This window comes from Xyrauchen texanus, chromosome 36 (assembly GCF_025860055.1).
Source record: "Xyrauchen texanus isolate HMW12.3.18 chromosome 36, RBS_HiC_50CHRs, whole genome shotgun sequence".
NCBI lineage: Eukaryota > Metazoa > Chordata > Actinopteri > Cypriniformes > Catostomidae > Xyrauchen > Xyrauchen texanus.
Genome location: NC_068311.1, coordinates 7,073 through 27,980, shown reverse-complemented (window position 1 = coordinate 27,980; position 20,908 = coordinate 7,073). Strand labels below are relative to the sequence as shown.

The window sequence follows — 20,908 nt, the reverse complement described above, 5'->3', positions numbered from 1 at the left end:
CGATCTGGGAACAAGAAAATGCTGTGGTTCTTCCAAGAGAGCTTTCCTTTGCTCCTCGCCTCACGTAAAACGAGATCTTTATCGGATGATCTCAGAAATCTTTGTATACAGTATCTCCTATGTCAAAATGTTAATATGAGCGGATTGTTTCTCTCCACGTGGAATGTGAATGTGTTGGGGCACCCCATAAATAGAGGAAAGGTTATTTCTGTTTTTTAAGCGTAAGAAACATGATATAGTGTTTCTTCAAGAAACGCATCTTTCCCCATTGAAAGGGAATATTAAAAGTGTTGAGGCAGAGCTAAAGTGCCGAATGTCGTCTGATGGCCTCAGAGTATTGACCCGATTGAAATACAGATATAACACTATTTTGTCATGGAAGGTGGAGTTTTGGCAATTCAGGGCAAGACAGTCATACTTCGAGTCGGGGGACAAAGCAGGGAAAGTTTTGGCTAGATTTATAAAGCAGAGAGAGTCTTTTTCTACCATTCCCTCAGTGAAATCTGCAGGTGGTGAAATATTTACCTCATTGATATTAATAATGCTTTTAAAGAATTATATCTTGATCTTTATAGTTCCAAGTCTTCGTCTACTGATGAGGATATTTTGTGAAACCATTAGAAATCCCTAAACTGCAAAACAATTCTCTTGATTCTTTGCATCCAAGGAGCTTGGTGAGGTAATTAAGGCCTTACCCACAGGCAAGGCTCCGTGGCCAGATGAGTTTTCTAGATCTTATGCTACAGAACTGGCTCCACTTTTGTTAGAAGTTTATATGGAATTAAAGAATGGAAAAATGTTGCCAATCATGACACAAGCCCGGATCAGTCTGATTCTTAAAAAGGATGAAGATCCTTAAAAAGTTCCCATCCAATTCCCCTGATCCAGCTAATTTTGGGCTAAATTTCACCACCTGCTCTGTACTAATTCTGGGAGTAGCATACACCCCCTACAGCAGCAGACACTCTGGGAGTGGTGATTACTGGTGGCGATTTTCTTTGCCATTTCTATGAACCAATAAAAACGTTAAACTTTCAGACAACCAAAATGTAGCAGTTGTAAAAATTAAGTAGAAAATACATTTAGTTTGATCTTCTGGTGTGGACAATTAAAATGTCTGGACTGTACACTGTCTCCCTTCACCGATCATGCACTGAAAACATTTCCCATATATCTACAGCACCATATATTTAATCTAAACTGTAATGTCATGAGAGTTTTAATGTGATTCTCAGATTCTACTGTATGTGAACAATGCAACAGTTTCACTAAATGAACAAACAGTATCAGTGTTCAGTCCATTAACTGTAAGTCTTTCACAGAAAAAAAGAAAACTATTTACAATCAATATGGTTATGAGTCAAGCTATTATAATCAGATCACTAGGAAAAGGAACACGAGCGGTGCCAAATCAAATAACTAAACAAAACACATGCTAACTAATCCCCAATTCACAGTAAACTGTCTAATAAAGAAAACAAACAAAACTTCAGTCTTCAGCATCCAATGTGCTTTAACTACCCTACACAACACAAAACTTACAGTGGTTGGCACCTGCCCCTTACCTAGTGTGTCTAACTGCGTGAATATCTATGTGATGGTCAAATGGAAGCCTGTCTGCTTCTCCTTGGTCTGGAGAAAATAACAAATCACAGGAGGTGCAGAGGACTCAAAAGGAAGCCAATCAAGATTAAAAAGAATCCAAAGTAACAAAGAAACACAAAAGAGCGAAATCAAAGAGGTAGACTCAAACAGCACAAAACAAAACCACAAAAACGAGTGATCAAGTGTGGGAAAAATAAGAAGTACGTCCTCCTTTCCATCGACATAGGCACATTTATTATCAAGACGTCTGTGCTCTCATTGGGCACGAGTCATCACTGTAATGATGACAGACAGGCTAGTCATCCAATGGCATCATCCTAGAGAGTGACAGCATGAGAGAGAGAGAGAGAGAGAGAGAGAGTGACAGCATGAGTGTGAGAGAGAGAGTGACAGTATGAGAGAGAGAGAGAGAGTGACAGCATGAGTGAGAGAGAGAGAGACAGTGACAGTATGAGAGAGAGAGATACTTAATACAAAATATACTTAAAATACCATCCATCCATCCATCCATCTTCAACCGCTTATCCGAAGTCGGGTCGCGGGGGCAGCTGCTCCAGCAGGGGGCCCCAAACTTCCCTATCCTGAGCCACATTAACCAGCTCTGACTGGGCGACCCCGAGGCATTCCCAGGCCAGTGTGGAGATGTAATCTCTCCACCTAGTCCTGGGTCTTCCCCGAGGCCTCCTCCCAGCTGGACATGCCTGAAACACCTCCCTAGGGAGGCGGCCAGGGGGCATCCTTACCAGATGCCCAAACCACCTCAACTGACTCCTTTCAACGCAAAGGAGCAGCTGCTCTACTCCGAAGCTCCTCACGGATGACTGAGCTCCTCACCCTATCTCTAAGGGAGAAGCCCGCCACCCTTCTGAGGAAGCCCATTTCGGCCGCTTGTACTCGCGACCTAGTTCTTTCGGTCATGACCCAACCTTCATGACCATAGGTGAGGGTAGGAACAAAAATTGACCGGTAGATCGAGAGCTTTGCCTTTCGGCTCAGCTCTCTTTTCGTGACAACGGTGCGATAGAGCGAGTGCAATACCGCCCCTGCTGCCCCGACTCTGCCAACCTCCCGCTCCATTGTCCCCTCACTCGTGAACAAGACCCCGAGGTACTTGAACTCCTTCACTTGGGGCAAAACCTCATTCCCTACCTGGAGAACGCACTCCATCGGTTTCCTGCTGAGAACCATGGCCTCAGATTTAGAGGTGCTAATCCTCATCCCAGCTGCTTCACACTCGACTGCCAAGCGATCCAGTGAGAGCTGAAGGTCACGGACCGATGATGACATGAAGACAACATCATCTGCAAAAAGCAGCGATGAGATCCCCAGCCCACCAAAACCGCACACCTTCCCCACCCCGACTACGCCTCGATATCCTGTCCATGAATATCACAAACAGGATTGGTGACAAAGCGCAGCCTTGGCGGAGACCAACCCCCACATGGAATGAACTCGACTTTGTGCCGAGGACCCGGACACAGCACTCGCTTTGGACGTACAGGGATTGGATCGCCCTAAGAAGGACCCCCCACCTCGCACTCTCAAGCAGCACCTCCCACAGTCTCTCCCGGGGACCCGGTCATATGCCTTCTCCAGATCCACAAAACACATGTAGACCGGATGAGCATACTCCCAGGCCCCCTCCAGGATCCTTGCGAGAGTAAAGATCTGGTCCGTCGCTCCACGGCCAGGACCGAAACCCGCATTGTTCCTCTTCAATCTGAGGTTCGACAATCGGCCGAACCCTCCTCTCCAGCACCTTGGAGTAAACTTTACCAGGGAGGCTGAGAAGTGTGATACCCCTGTAGTTGGCACACACTCTCTGATCCCCCTTTTGAAGAGGGGAACCACCACCCCGCTCTGCCACTCCTTAGGCACTGTCCCAGATTTCCACGCAATGTTGAAGAGGCGTGTCATCCATGACACCCCTCCACATCCAGAGCTTTCAGCATTTCTGGTCGGATCTCATCAATCCCCGGGCTTTGCCACTGCGGAGTTGTTTGACTACCTCAGTGACCTCCCCAGGGAAATAGAATCTGATCCCCCATCATCCTCCGGCTCTGCCTCTACCATAGAGGGCGTGTTGGGATTTAGGAGTTCTTCAAAGTGTTCCTTCCACCGCCCAATAACCTCCTCAGTTGAGGTCAACAGCGCCCCATCTTTGCTGTATACAGCTTGAATGGTTCCCCGCTTCCCCTCCTAAGGTGGCGGACGGTTTTCCAGAAGCACTTTGGTGCGGACCGAAAGTCCTTCTCCATGGCTTCTCCGAACTTTTCCCACACCCACAGCTTTGCCTCCCTCACGGCCGAGGCCGCAGCCCTTCGGGCCTGTCGGTACCTTGCAACTGCCTCCGGAGACCTCCGGGACAACAAATCCCGGAAGGCCTCTTTCTTAAGTCGGACGGCTTCCCTGACCACCAGTGTCCACCACGGTGTTCGAGGGTTACCACCCCTTGCGGCACCTAAAACCTTGAGGCCGCAGCTCTCCACCGCGGCTTCGGCAATGGAAGCTTTGAACATTGCCCACTCCGGTTCAATGTCCCCAACCTCCGCAGGGATGCCTGGAAAGCTCCGCCGGAGGTGTGAGTTGAAGATCTCGCGGACAGGGACCTCCTCCAAACGTTCCCAGTTCACCCGCACTACTCGCTTGGGCTTCCCAGGTCTGTCCAGAGTCTTTCCCCACCCCCTGACCCAAGTCACCACCAGATGGTGATCGGTTGACAGCTCTGCCCCTCTCTTTACCCGAGTGTCCAAAACATATGGCCTCAGATCCGATGACACGATTACAAAATCGATCATCGACCTTCGGCCTAGGGTGCTCTGGTACCACGTACACTTATGAGCATCCTTATGTTCGAACATGGTGTTTGTTATAGATAATCCATGACTAGCACAGAAATCCAATAACAAACCCTAACCCTAACCCTAACCCCTAACCCTAACCCTAACCCTAGACTTAAAATACAAAAATACTTATTTTTGTTATTGTATATATATATATACATTTTTTTTTATTCATTTATTTTTTTTATTTATTGTGATATATTTATGCATAATATGGAAATGTTTTTTTTTTGTTTGTTTTTTTATTGTTCACTTTTATTTATCTACATATATGTTTGTATATTACTATTGCTTTGGCACTATTTTACACAGTCATGCCAATAAAGCTCAATTGAATTGAGAGAGAGAGAGAGAGAGAGAGAGAGTGACAGTATGAGAGAGAGAGAGAGAGAGAGAGAGAGTGACAGCATGAGAGAGAGAGAGTGAGAGAGTGACAGCATGAGAGAGAGAGAGAGAGAGTGACAGCATGAGAGAGAGAGAGAGAGAGAGAGAGAGAGTGACAGCATGAGAGAGAGAGAGAGAGAGAGAGAGAGAGTGACATCATGAGAGAGAGAGTGACAGCATGAGAGAGAGAGAGAGAGAGAGAGTGACATCATGAGAGAGAGAGAGAGAGAGAGACAGCATGAGAGAGAGAGAGAGAGAGAGTGACATCATGAGAGAGAGAGTGACAGCATGAGAGAGAGAGAGAGAGAGAGAGTGACAGCATGAGAGAGAGAGAGAGAGAGAGAGAGAGAGAGAGAAACAAAACAAAGCAATGGCACAACTCTCTCGGTACACAACATACTGCAACAAACTTTATTGATTTTTTTGTTTTGGCAAGATTTCCTATATAAATATCTAAAACTCATTAAAACAACTCGCATTTACTTAAAGATCTATACTTCAGAAAAAAATTATATCTGTAAATGTTGAATATAATATTAAAAAATCAAATATTTTTAAATATCTATAAAATCCTTAAAAAATACTCGCTGAGATTCTTAATATCGTATATGTTGCTTCTAAAGTAAATATATCTTGTCTTAAGGATTTTTAGACACATTTAAATGGAAATTATGAAGACTGTCTTCTTTATTGTTAGTTGGGGCACATGCTGAAGAGTTGGTAAAGAGTTAATGATTAATCGCCCTAACAGTCGAATAATCAAACTAATAATCATTAGATTAGTAGGTTATCAAAATAATCATTGTTTCAGCCCTACCGTGTAGACATCTGAACAACAGTTATGAATTTCACTTTTACCTGTATTTCCTGATACCAGTCCATGTTTTCATTATTGCCATAAATGACTCGAACAAACTGTAAAGTTGAAAAGATTGTGTTTTTCACTCAGATCCAGTTTAAACTGAAAGCGTTAAATTGCAAGTATGCGTGTTTCTGCGCCACCACACGTGTGTTTTAGCTCTTGTAGAGGCATGTTTGACAACTTGTTTAAAGTAAATAAAAGTGATTTAAAACTTAAAGAAAGGTTAAGCCATTATTTGATGATGTTCAATGGCATATGTGCAAACAGAGATATATTTGACTGATTATAAATGATAAAGGTCTGGTAGATTGTAAACATTATAAAAAAACAGCCAGATTTATATTTATTTTATATCCTAAAACACAACAATAAAATCTCATCACTTCTGATGTGCACGTTACTAAGCCTTTGATCATTTATCAAACTCAATCCCCCCTTCTGTGTACGTGCCAGGAAACAAGTGTACTACAGTCAAGTTTCACGTCAGAGCGGGATTTGTGCTAACTTATTTTTCCCGGTGAGCGTGAGCGGTATCTGAGGGGAGCGTCCGTTTGGGCCATGAGCGGTTGAGCGGAGCGCATGAAGCGGATTATTGAGCGAAGCGTCACACCGCACCCATGAACCTCATCCAGCTCCGCTTGAAAAGGATGTCTGGGGTAAAACTCTGGTACGGTTCACTTCTGATATGAACACAATCGTACCAAATCGCGTAAGTGATCCGCTTGTGATGACATATAATTTGCGTCTTTGCAGACTCACAATTAAATTATATATAATGCATTTCTCCAACCTGATTGCATCCAAATACACCTTCAAAGAGCAGCTCACATTCTTCACTAATATTCATCACATCATTGCACATTCCTCCACACGTGTGCGTGAACGCAGCGCTGATCAGATCACAGACAGAACAACAATACCTGGACTCTTATTATTTGTCTCTGTGATTTTAACAGAGCCAAGGAAAGCCCAGAGCCCAGATGGTGTTTCACCAACTTGCCTAAAATCTTGTGCTGACCAGCTGGTCCCATCTTCACACAGATCTCCAACAGATCAATGGAGCAGTGTGAAGATCATATAAAGGTACACATCGAACAGTCCGTTTGTGTTCCTGTTATTATGCATAGTCCACATGTTTCTTTGTGAGATGATGAGAAATGAAAGAAAAGTATTTTTATGGAGTATGTTGCTGATTCTTTATAGTGGGTTGTCTGACAGACATCACATTTATTTAATAAACTGGTGCAGAAAACCCCCAGTGGGATGCCGTAAAGTAGGCCTACATGTTGTGCACCTCTATTCCCCTAAAATAAACTTCTGAAGTGACTCCAAGCTCTACTTTTTCATTGAAGCACAATATTCTGCACAACAGCGGTGTTGCCCTATGCTGGAGCGACTCTTTTTATTATAAAGTTCCCCTGGGGTAAAAAAAAACACATTTTATTTATTTTCTCCCAAAACACTTAATAGCATCAAAAACTACCACCGGACTTCCCTAAACTCTGATGAGTGTGCTCCTATACACAGATGAGCTCGTTGTGATATCTCTTAGTCTGGATTATTAAGGATGCATTTAAATATTTCCGAACTCCAAGCAAACGATGAAAGAATATATAAAATCAATCACACAGTGCATCTACAGACTGATCAATTAATGAAAGAATGGAGGGTCCCATTCCAGCTCACCATATGTGAAGAGCAACTCCACAAACATACAGTATGTCCTTCAGTCTTTCACTTCTGATCCTTTAATAATTTGGGTTTTATTGATATTTGGCTAAATGTCACATCTGTTGCATTATCCACAACCAGGCTTGACGAAGTAGGACGTGACACTGAATGCTTGGCTTGAAACTTCCCCTCAGATGATTATTGTTTATTAACTGTAGAAGGAGACAAACATCATTTCACCTTATTCGGACACATTTTAGGAGGAAACAATTGACGTTGTATCATCTGAAACTAAATGTGTTTTAATTATTATTATTATTGTTCTGTGTTTTATTATGTGTTCTGAGTGTTGTCTTGTGCTGTCAGTCTCCTCTGGCATTTATGCAACACATTTCAAACTTGCCCGGGCTATTACTTACAAATCATCGTGTCAAAAATATAATTGTGCCAACATATTAATTTATTTTGAATTACAAAAATAAAGTTTTATTTAAAAAAAAAAAGTTTTTGAATTGGATGACTCTGCTAACATTTAATATAGAATTTACCGTCTATAAATGTAATTAACGTTAACAAATGATACATCTTTTCAAAGGTCAAAGGGTTCAACATTGATATCCGATCTCTGTTTCACAATGGTAATCCTCCAGAAACAGCAATTGAGCTATTTGTGAAAACATGTGATATCAAAATGGGACTTTTATTATGAAAACATGCGATATCAAAACGGGACTTTTATTACGGAAACATGCGATAGCAAAACGGGACTTTTATTACGAAAACATGCGATAGCAAAACGGGACTTTTATTACGAAAACATGCGATATCAAAACGGGACTTTTATTACGAAAACATGCGATATCAAAACGGGACTTTTATTATGAAAACATGCGATATCAAAACGGGACTTTTATTACGAAAACATGCGATATCAAAACGGGACTTTTATTATGAAAACATGCGATATCAAAACGGGACTTTTATTACGAAAACATGCGATATCAAAACGGGACTTTTATTATGAAAACATGCGATATCAAAACGGGACTTTTATTATGAAAACATGCGATATCAAAACGGGACTTTTATTATGGAAACATGCAATATCAAAACGGGACTTTTATTATGAAAACATGCGCTATCAAAACGGGACTTTTATTATGACAACATGCGCTATCAAAACGGGACTTTTATTATGAAAACATGCAATATCAAACCGGGACTTTTATTATGAAAACGTGTGATATCAAAACGGGACTTTTATTATGAAAACACGATCGCCAGATGAATCCAGTTCAACACACTTGGGTCAATCGTCCATGACAAGCGTTCATTAAAAACATCCATTCGCACTTTTTGTCCATAAATGTGAGAAATGTGAGAAATATTGATATATTCTCCATTGTTTACATGAGATCTCGCCTTCGTCATCGTTCTTCATCAAACTGCAATCTGAGCAGCATTCATGTTGTAAAACTGTTTATGATCTGATATATTAGAGTCTCATAAACAAAACCAGCCCGTCTCCAAACGTCTATTTATAAAAATGTGGCGTAGTTTTTATTCATAATAGTCGAGCAGTGCCGTCAGATTTAGTGTCGTCTTGAGAGGCGGAGCTTAATTTTACTCTGAACACTTCCAGAGATTTGACAGAGATTAAAGCTGCAGGAACTCATTTATTATTAAATCATCTTCAGATTAGAAACGAAACTTCTTTAGACTCGTGACTTTGAGAACATTGTATTGCTGGGGTGTCTTGACACTTTTATTATTGTTTTATTAGATTATAAAAACATGTTCAGCACAAAATATTTGCATTACTATAAACTTCAGCTTCTCTAACTTTAATAAATAACAACAAATAGTAATTGTGAAACTTGTGAAATAAAGTCCAAAGTGTCCCTTTCAAAAGATGCTACAACTGTGTCCAAACTCCAAACGGTCCCGTAAATACAACCATTTAAATACAGGTGTGTCACTGTCATGGTTTGTGCTCAGAAAAGGGGGCGTTCATCAACAGGTTAAAAAGCATCCCAGGGTGATTCCTCAAGAAGTTGGGTGAGAAAATGCCAAGAGTACATTTCTGCTAAATCTAGGCAAAGTGTAGCGAAAATATAGTTTTGATTTATTTGGGATATTTTTAGTCACAGTATAATTCCCATATTTCCATTTCTATTAATTAACTTTAATATGTGAAAAAATAGGGTAAGTGACCCTAACTTTTGAACGGCAGTGTAAGTATGAAAATAAATGAAATAGCTATTTTCGCAGCAGCCTATATATAGTGGAGCCGACCTGGTTCATAAGGCAGAAAGTGAGTGTAGTGTGAAGAATGGGCTCGCAGCAGCTCTGAGTGCTCACATGTGGCTTTTCTCCTTAAAGCTCAATGTAAGATTTTTTCTCATTGTATACAACTGTGTTGGGTAAACTGGTACAATGTTTGCTTCCACTACATAATTAATTGTCTGTTTGTTTGGATCTGTGTTCAGAGGGTTCTTGTTTGATGCTGAAGACATCTTAATGTCTCAGTTGGATTATACTTTGGATTAGCATTAGTATAATTAGCAATTATACTTTCCTCATTAGGCAAATGTTTGGTCCACGCTAAAGGCCTGTTCACACCAAATCCGTGATGATTATGTGACACAAAACTTCTGATGAAACTTCTATACACACACACGCACGCACGCACACACACACACACACACACACACACACACACACACACGCGCGCACGCACATACGCGCGCACGCACACGCACAGTGTGTAAATAATAAAAATGAAACAATTTCACCCCTGTACAGTAGGTGGCACTGTTGCTGTTCTACAAACATTTATACCAGTCTCGTGCCCACACCTTCAATTCACTTAATTATTGTGATTTTGTTTTTTAATGATTTTTAAATAATTTTTTTTTTATTCCAGAATCAATTGAACTCATATTCAATTGCTTTCTTTAAGTCTGTGCTCATAGACGAGGTGGAGAGAAGTTCCCGAATGTATTCCAGCAGAGGGCAAACAGTATCTGTCATCTACGAGTATTATGTCACATCAAATCCATTACAAGCAGATGCAACAAAGCAAAAAATAAAAAGGAGGATGGTCAGAGATCTGTGGGGATACGACCTACACCCTCACATTTTAAATCCAAAGGATGGAAACACTTTGGATTTGACACATTACCAGGAAATGCAGAGCTAGACATGTCTAAATCAGTCATGCACTGGTATCATATTGTGGTAATACGACCAACATGAGTGCGCATCTTTCTTCACACCATCCAGAGCTAAACGTGGAGTTAGTCAAACAAACTGTAGCAGCCGCTAGCCAACGGACTCTAGATTGGACAATGAATAAACTACCCAGCGGCTCAGAGACGCATCACAAGGTCAGTCCATTTACACGGGTGGCCAAACGTTTAGAATAATGTACAGATTTGACTGTTTCTGAAATAAATTGGTACTTTAATTCACCAAAGTGGCATTCGACTGATCAAAGTATATTCAGGACATAACTGGTGTAAAACACACCATCACTATCTGAAAAAGTCATTTTTATCAAATCTAGACAGCAGCATCACTCCAACACCTTATCCTCGAGTAATCATGATAAATTGATCATTTGATACTAGAAAATCACTTCCATTATATCAAACAGCTGAAAGATATTTGGTGCATTAAATGAAAAGAATTGCAAAGAAAAAGACACTTTTGAAACAGAAAAACAAAAAGAAAAGGTTTGAGTGGGCAAAGAAACAGACATTGGACAACAGATAATTGGAAAAGAGTGTTATGGATCTGAACCCCATCGAGCTTTTGTGGGATCAGCTGGACTGTAAGATGTGTGAGAAGTGCCCGACAAGACAGACACATCTATGACAAGTGCTACAGGAAGTGTGGGGTGAAAGGTCAAGTGCTACAGGAAGTGTGGGGTGAAAGGTCAAGTGCTACAGGTAGTGTGGGGTGAAGGGTCAAGTGCTACAGGAAGTGTGGGGTGAAAGCTCAAGTGCTACAGGAAGTGTGGGGTGAAAGGTCAAGTGCTACAGGTAGTGTGGGGTGAAGGGTCAAGTGCTACAGGTAGTGTGGGGTGAAGGGTCAAGTGCTACAGGAAGTGTGGGGTGAAAGGTCAAGTGCTACAGGTAGTGTGGGGTGAAGGGTCAAGTGCTACAGGAAGTGTGGGGTGAAAGCTCAAGTGCTACAGGAAGTGTGGGGTGAAAGGTCAAGTGCTACAGGTAGTGTGGGGTGAAGGGTCAAGTGCTACAGGAAGTGTGGGGTGAAAGGTCACCCGAGTATCTGGACAAACTGACCGCTAGAATAACAAGGTTCTGTAAAGCGGTCATTGCTGCACGTGAGGATTTTATGATGAGAACTCTTTGAAGTAGTTTAAGAAGTTCTGAACATTATTTTCAAATTGTAAAAGTAAATATTTACGTTAATGTTCTGACTTTATATTATTATATTCATTATGTTCTTTACATTGGCTCACAGTCTTTTCTTTATTAACCATAAGAACAATAAAATATTAATACTAATAGGTCTAATAATTGAAACTGCATTTAGTGAAAGTGCAGGACATCCCGTTTGGAGATGTGCAGGAACAGACTCACATAGAGGACATGGAGACTCAGATTCTTCATTGAAGTTTTTCAGCAGGCAAAGCAGTGTAGTTTAGTGTATCTGTAGTTTAGTGTATCTGCAGTTTTGTGTATCTGCAGTTTAGTTTATCTGTAGTTTAGTGTATCTGTAGTTTAGTGTATCTGCAGTTTTGTGTATCTGTAGTTTAGTGTAACTGTAGTTTAGTGTATCTGTAGTTTAGTGTATCTGCAGTTTTGTGTATCTGTAGTTTAGTGTATCTGCAGTTTTGTGTATCTGTAGTTTAGTGTATCTGCAGTTCTGTGTATCTGTAGTTTAGTGTATCTGCAGTTTAGTGTATCTGTAGTTTAGTGTATCTGCAGTTTAGTGTATCTGCAGTTTAGTGTATCTGCAGTTTTGTGTATCTGTAGTTTTGTGTGTCTGTAGTTTAGTTTATCTGCAGTTTTGTGTATCTGTAGTTTAGTTTATCTGCAGTTTTGTGTATCTGCAGTTTAGTGTATCTGTAGTTTAGTGTATCTGTAGTTTTGTGTATCTGTAGTTTTGTGTATCTGCAGTTTTGTGTATCTGTAGTTTAGTGTATCTGTAGTTTTGTGTATCTGTAGTTTAGTGTATCTGTAGATTTGTGTATCTGTAGTTTAGTTTATCTGCAGTTTAGTGTATCTGTAGTTTTGTGTATCTGTAGTTTAGTTTATCTGCAGTTTAGTGTATCTGTAGTTTTGTGTATCTGTAGTTTTGTGTATCTGCAGTTTTGTGTATCTGCAGTTTAGTTTATCTGCAGTTTAGTGTATCTGTAGTTTTGTGTATCTGTAGTTTTGTGTATCTGCAGTTTAGTTTATCTGCAGTTTAGTGTATCTGTAGTTTTGTGTATCTGCAGTTTAGTTTATCTGCAGTTTAGTGTATCTGTAGTTTAGTGCATCCGTAGCTTTGTGCATCCGTAGTTTAGCTTATCTGCAGTTTAGTGTATCCGTAGTTTAGTGTATCTGCAGCTTTGTGTATCCGTAGCTTAGTGTAACTGTAGCTTAGTGTATCCGTAGTTTAGTGTATCTGCAGTCTTGTGTATCTGTAGTTTAGTGTATCTGCAGCTTTGTGTATCCGTAGTTTAGTGTATCTGCAGTTCTGTGTATCTGTAGTTTAGTGTATCTGCAGTTTAGTGTATCTGTAGTTTAGTGTATCTGCAGTTTAGTGTATCTGCAGTTTAGTGCATCTGCAGTTTTGTGTATCTGTAGTCTTGTGTGTCTGTAGCTTAGTTTATCTGCAGCTTTGTGTATCTGTAGTTTAGTTTATCTGCAGTTTTGTGTATCTGCAGTTTAGTGTATCCGTAGTTTAGTGTATCTGTAGTTTTGTGTATCCGTAGCTTTGTGTATCTGCAGCTTTGCGCATCCGTAGCTTAGTGCATCCGTAGTCTTGTGCATCCGTAGCTTAGCGCATCCGTAGATTTGTGCATCCGTAGCTTAGCTTATCCGCAGCTTAGTGCATCCGTAGTCTTGTGTATCCGTAGCTTAGCTTATCCGCAGCTTAGTGCATCCGTAGTCTTGTGCATCCGTAGTCTTGTGTATCTGCAGTTTGTGCATCCGCAGCCTAGCTTATCTGCAGTTTAGTGTATCTGTAGTCTTGTGCATCCGTAGTCTTGTGCATCCGCAGCCTAGCTTATCCGCAGCTTAGTGTATCTGTAGTTTTGTGCATCTGCAGCTTAGTTTATCCGCAGTCTAGCGTATCCGTAGCTTAGCGTATCCGTAGCTTTGTGCATCCGTAGCTTAGCTTATCTGCAGCCTAGTGCATCTGTAGTCTTGTGCATCCGTAGTTTTGTGCATCCGCAGCTTAGTTTATCTGCAGTTTTGTGTATCTGTAGTTTAGTTTATCTGCAGTTTAGTGTATCTGCAGTTTTGTGTATCTGTAGTTTTGTGTATCTGTAGTTTAGTGTATCTGCAGTTTAGTTTATCTGCAGTTTAGTGTATCTGTAGTTTAGTTTATCTGCAGTTTAGTGTATCTGTAGTTTAGTTTATCTGCAGTTTAGTTTATCTGCAGTTTAGTTTATCTGCAGTTTAGTGTATCTGTAGTTTAGTGTATCTGTAGTTTAGTTTATCTGCAGTTTAGTGTATCTGTAGTTTAGTTTATCTGCAGTTTAGTGTATCTGCAGTTTAGTTTATCTGCAGTTTAGTGTATCTGTAGTTTAGTGTATCTGTAGTTTTGTGTATCTGTAGTTTAGTGTATCTGCAGTTTAGTGTATCTGTAGTTTAGTTTATCTGCAGTTTAGTGTATCTGTAGTTTAGTTTATCTGCAGTTTAGTTTATCTGCAGTTTTGTGTATCTGTAGTTTTGTGTATCTGTAGTTTAGTGTATCTGTAGTTTAGTTTATCTGCAGTTTAGTGTATCTGTAGTTTTGTGTATCTGCAGTTTAGTTTATCTGCAGTTTAGTGTATCTGTAGTTTAGTGTATCTGTAGTTTTGTGTATCTGTAGTTTAGTTTATCTGCAGTTTAGTGTATCTGTAGTTTTGTGTATCTGTAGTTTTGTGTATCTGCAGTTTAGTTTATCTGCAGTTTTGTGTATCTGTAGTTTAGTTTATCTGCAGTTTAGTGTATCTGCAGTTTTGTGTATCTGTAGTTTTGTGTATCTGTAGTTTAGTGTATCTGTAGTTTAGTTTATCTGCAGTTTAGTGTATCTGCAGTTTTGTGTATCTGTATACAAACAAAATGTTCATAATAGTTTGAATAAATAAAACAGGCTAATATGAAAAACAACTAATAAACAAAATATGAATATTTATGTAAGAGTCTTTTAATAAAATAATATTAATAGCAGCAGCACAAAAAATGTGTCATTATATTGATGTCCTTGACTTTGTATTGTTGAATTTGTCCCTTGGTGAAAAGTAATTGGGGAAACTGTTCTAAGAAATGGAGCAGTTATTGAGTTTTGTGTTTGAACATATCTGACTGCAAAGCTTTTTTGTTTAAGTGATTGATGTTTGTGTATGTTTATTGTTCACCCTGTTCATTCTTGTCAATACACAAAAATTGAAATCTTGTGTTGGGTTAGTGCACGTGATGTTAATGATACTGTCAGCACATAAGCAGCGGCTTCTAACGTTCCTTTCATGTTTTTTAATTGAATCTCATCCATTTAATCCCAAATGTCAAATTCCATGAAATTCATGAAATGTTTATTTTTTCCACATTAGTTCTTAAAGATTTCAGACCCATCAGACCAAAACACTAGAGAATATGTTATCATGACTACTCCTGGAAGTACTCACTGTTCAGATGTATGCTGTATGGGTGTTAGAGGCGATGGATATTAGTAAAACAGAAATATTCTTGATAAATGTTGAGCATACATTCTCAACTATCATGATTATGACCATTATTCAAGGTTTATCAGACCTTCAGAACTGATTTTTCCAAAGTGTAAAAACAACAAACGCACAGCAGACAACTTAAAAAAACAGAATATCAAAAATGTGGATTTTGTATTAAAAATCAAATGTGGCAAAATTGTGCTACAGTAAGAGAGAGCCTGATGTGAGAATAAGGATGTGTAGCACTAAAGAATAATTGAAAGTACAGAGCACGTGTGCAGACATGTAATGAGTAAGAGTGGGATTTCTAACCTCTGTGCTTCCTGAAGCCCTTTACAGGAGCTGTGCAGAAAGTCAATAAATGTTGAGCCAAATGGAATCAGTCGCTCTCAGAGCAGAATTCATTTCCTGCCGGTTGTATTCTGCACCCATCAAAAGCAAATGCTGCTTGACTAGAATGGATAATGACTGCATCTCTACAGCTCCAAACAGCATGCAAATGGAGTCACAGGACCAAATCAGTCTATGACTGAATGTTTCACTTTAAATATTCCATTATGATTTGTGATTTTTGATAAGTTCCACAAAAGCAACCCACTGGTTAAATGAGAATTATGCAGATGAGTATGTGGTTGTCACAGCAACGTTAAATATAAAATGTTTTTTTCTTAACATTCTTCTGAGAAGACACCTTACAAGGAATTTTGTTACATAAAGGTATTGTTAGATTTGAATCTCCTTTCTCCAATATAACAGCTATAAAATCCGATGAGTTGCACAAACGTTACAGAGGGATCTGCAGTGTGTGTTGCTGTAATGTTTTGAGACAAGGGTCTTCAACAGGAGGTCTATGGTAGAGCTGCAGGGGGTCTGCCGATTACTGTTTGATCTGAAACTATTTTTTGTTTATTCTGAAACTATTATTTTTATTTTTTCTACTTTTGAGGAAATGTAGTTCCAGTGTGCACATATGTGGACATCATGTTTATCAGCGTGTTGACACGTGAAAAATGAACAGATTATTTAAAGCGGCGTATCAAATGAAACTAGAGACTCTCCTCTTTACAACCAAACAGGATTCACTGAAGAAACTTCAAGAGATTTCTTATCAGAGACACTTTTGTTGGCGCTGCACCTGTAGAAGCGCTTCACAGTAATGGACGTCATGTTGTCGTGTCACATGACTCGTGCGGCAGAAGTTTAACCCTTAAATGACCGTCTAGAGTCTCGTGAACAGCATTCAGTCACTTTATATTCATTTAAATTACACGTTATGAATAAGTCAAAATACAACATCCACGTATGTGGATGTGGGGTCCCACGAGGCTAAAACATTATGTTTCCTTTTTCTATGAAAATTGACTACTACAAACACTACTTTGCCATTTAGCTCTTTCTTTTATTCAAAGCAACGTACAGAAATGATGCAAGTGTTCCTCAATCACTGTATGGATCTGAACCTGAAGACTTTCAGTCAACAGCCCTGATTTTTGACCACTTCACTACACTAAATAAAAAGAATAATAAAAACACATCCCCTTTTTTTAACACCATAGTAGTCATCGCCATAAATGACATCTGTCTCTCTGTATGCTTTCTACATCTGTAGGGGTTTAAATGTTCATCACGTCTCATCTCTTCTTATCTAAAGCTCACGGCGTGATAGTGAAGGAATAAACCACTCAAGTATCTTACAGTCTCAACATGAAAGAGTTCCAATCAAGGAGCTCCTAAGAGAAATTAAAGCTGTAATATAAAACACAGCCTTGTGCTGCCAAACTCTATTCATTTGACAAATGAACATGATGTTAATACGATCAGCAACATTTAGAATTCACCACTGCAACAGATCACTATCACTAAATAATCCATTGATTTATTTAGGCTGACTAAATTCATACATTATGGCAGTGATTCTCAACCGGGGGAGTTGAACAAGATGACTCAAGGGCTGGAATCGAAAAGGTTGAGAACCACTGCATTGTGGGGATCTATACAGGGGGTCTGCGTTTAATTCTGTACCATTTATTCAATAAAATTCAAGCACTCCTTTGCATCAGATGCATTAATAAACCTAACAATGACATCAAATCTCCAAGTGTCAAAGTAAGTAAGTGATTTTAATGACCCGCCCCTCCCTCTCGTCATCGTCGCACCACCTCTTAGGGCCATCCTTCAGCCAGGCTCACAACTGGAGTTGGGCAAGAGGTGCATAATCAATAAGCCTCATTCTGACAGTAGTGGATGAAGCACACCTGATGTGAATAATGCTTCATCACTGCTGTCTTTAAAATGCAGAGCACACCACTTCTCGGGGAGCCGGCTTCAAATCTCCATGTGTGGGTTATGTGAAGGGCCGACTTCCCCGCTCACCAACCACGGGTCTGGTAAGACTCTGCCGCCCCTTGCGCTGTGGACCCTGGAGGGGAGCGTGTGAGGCCGACGGACCCTGCTCGTGCCTGGGCCATTCCAAAGACACTACACCGCCCTTCACGGAGCCCTGTCTCACCGCGAGGATACAGATTCTCCCTTTGTTATGAACATTATCCCCCTTAATGGACATTTTACTTTTATTATAATTTCCAATAAATGCCTCTCCGAGGCTTGAAGCCACACCCACAGTGTCTGTCTCTTGCTCACCCCGCCGCACACATCAATGGATTTTTTTCTGCCCTGACGGCACGGGCATATTCCAAGACGACAATGCCAAGATTCATCGGGTTCAAATTGTGACAGAGTGGTTCAGCGAGCATGAGGAATCATTTTCACACATGAATTGGCCACCACAGAGTCCTGACCTTAACCCCATTGAAAGTCTTTGGGATGTGCTGGAAAATACTTTACGGAGTGGTTCTACTCTCCCATCATCAAAACAAGATCTCGATGCGAAATGAATGCAACTCTGGCCAGAAATTAATGTTGTGAAGTTGCATAAGATTATCGAAACAATGCCACGACGAATGCGTGCCATAATCAAAGCTAAAGGTGGTCCAACTAAAGATTAGAGGAAGCAACTTTTTTTTTGGACATGCAGTATATTGTGTGAGGAAGTTCATACTATAAAAGACTCAAGAGCAACATGTGAGGTCATTTTAAGGATGTTTGCTAACCCTTTATGCTGGAGAACCCTGCGTGTCATGGGGGGTCATTTTGATTGAGTTTAGGTAAGCTCCACTGACCCGCTGCAACAGAGGCCCCTGTTGGCCCATTCACAACACAGAGACATTGAAAGGGTTTTTGTGATTTATCACTTGTCTTCTGTTACTACAGTTATGCTTCAGTCTAATCCACATTCTATCGAGTCAAGTAGATAGAAGAACAGACAAATGCAAGATTTGTTTTTGGTGATGCATGGAAACCATTCTTCACTGGTAAACATCACACACAAAACCATCCCACTCATAAGAACTTAATGTGTTTTAATTCAAAGTAACATCATTAGCACTGCTTGAACTGACCCTTTCCGTAACTTCACTTATTTGCATTCTTGAACAGCATTTTAAAGTATTTACTTTGCTGTGATTTAAATGATAATTGAGTGTGTTTGGATTGTAGAGTTACTGTGCATCCTAATGAGTGGCCTCTTTATTCTGAGAGCAAATCAATATCACTAATGGACATAAGCAGCCGCATCAATTACATTATCAGGGCACCTCAATACATAAAGTAAAGACTACACCATTTTTAACGATACATTATGACAGAATGAAAAGATCAGAGAAATGCATGTTTAACTCTTTAGTTCTACAGACATCATCATCAGCTGAACCAATGAAAGCTGCTCTGAGTGAAAAACAGGAGAACCTGTTTGAAAGCATCAGTGTGTGTGTGTGTGTGTGTGTGTGTGTGTGTGTGTGTGTGTGTGTGTGTGTGTGTGTGTGTGTGTGTGTGTGTAAGATCAAAGGAAAGGACACGTGCATCATCACTGGTTATCACAAACTTGCAGGTGAAGTTCTGCAGCACCTGCGCCTCACTGGCCCTCCAACAACAACAACAACAACAACAACAACAACATTAAAATACCGTTCGCTCGTAATCTGTTGTTTGTGCCACGTTAGATCACAACTCTGAATCTGATTCAGATCACCCTCTTCATGTAAATGTAATATCATGTTCACAGAATCAGCAGTCCATTACAACACGAACAAACTCCAGCGCCGCAGAAAAACACAACAAGGACACTTTTGTGGAAATGGGTTATAAAAGAGAGCATCAGTAATAGATACATATATGCTCTACAACATGACAGTAACATTGGTTGAAGTTATGATTGACAGCGGGATAAATGCTCTGTTTATATCGCCATGAACACGCCTCACTCACAAACGCCGATGTGACCGGAGAAATAACATCACGAAACATCACGTTTCATATCCTGACAAACGCGCATCACGACTGTAATGTTCCTCCTACCTTCAAATCCGAAGAGTACGAAGAGTCCCGGGATGAAGATCGCGTGTATCCAAAAGCAGCTCATTTCGTCTCGATCCAGATGAATACCGATCTTCCCGCGCGCGCGCACGTGCGGGTGCGTTCAGCTGGGTCGGTTCGGCTCGGTAATGACAGCAGCGTTTGTGTTCGGATGCGGATGCTGCTGATGACTGTGATGCTGCAGAGCTGAATTTTAGGGTCTGTGATTCTCTCATGTGTTTCTGGTGCGCTGCTGCCATCTAACGAAGAGAACAAACCAAACTCATTAATGATGAAAGACACGTCCTCTTTCATTCTCCAAAAATCTCCTGCATTATATGTCAAATCCGTTTAATAAAGAATAAAAACATTGGTGATCTAAATATTCTTTCATGGCATGGCAAGGGGGTGGCATGCATATTAAGAGGGTGGCAATGGCAAAGCAAGCACCCATTTATAGTTCTTATGGATCAAGTACTAGTTCATTAATTCACTATCAAATCAGTATCAAATTATAAATATTCATGAATTTGCAATTTAACTATATTTCAACAGGAAGCACACATAGCAACAATTTTGCTACTGATCTGCCAACATAAAAAAAGAAACCTCCAGTGTATCAAGACATTGTCTATTAAACACATCAACCAATTCTAAATGTTTCTTAGCTTGACATAAAACTGGCAATCTGAAATAAACTTCACCACAACATGCAGCCGAATTGTTTTATTTTGTGTACGCATGGATGGAGAGTGCATGCATATCCAATGTTATTCTGCTAATAAAATCTTTTCTGCTTATCAACTTTGCAACTGCTGGAATAAGTCATTTGAAAGAGAACATTAACACAAAGTTAGTTAAAATACATTCTAAAAACGGTACTTTGGGTGTCAGTGCTGTGTAACTCATGAATATTAATAATTTTATGCACAATAGAAGATTCTTCTAAATCACCTATTTTGATCAAGTCATTATTAATTACCTATTCAATCACTCAAATAGATATTTCACATAATATGGTGATTTTATCTCTACATCTGCCAGAATCAGTCTTGGGATTTTGTTAGTCAGATGAACACATAAATCAGTAATTAATCAAGAACACGACTGATTGGTCTAGTGGTTACTTTTTGCGTCTAGTTTTTAGAGGTTCGGGTATCTAATTCACCCAAATATAACTTATTGTAATAAACAAAGATTGCATCTGTATGTCAGTGGATGGGTGTTTCACTTTAATAATAAAAT

At 40.0% G+C, this 20,908-nt stretch overlaps 1 protein-coding gene across 1 annotated transcript in view; it reads right to left on the bottom strand.

Moving 5' to 3' along the window:
• LOC127630295 (limbic system-associated membrane protein-like) overlaps positions 1-19,835 on the bottom strand; it is a 321,474-nt gene extending 301,639 nt beyond the window's left edge. The window contains exon 1 of the mRNA XM_052107803.1: positions 19,667-19,835. Coding sequence (XP_051963763.1) covers positions 19,667-19,730 — 64 coding nt within the window. The 5' untranslated portion in view covers positions 19,731-19,835. The remainder of the gene's footprint in view (positions 1-19,666) is intronic.
• Between the last annotated feature and the right edge of the window lie 1,073 nt (positions 19,836-20,908).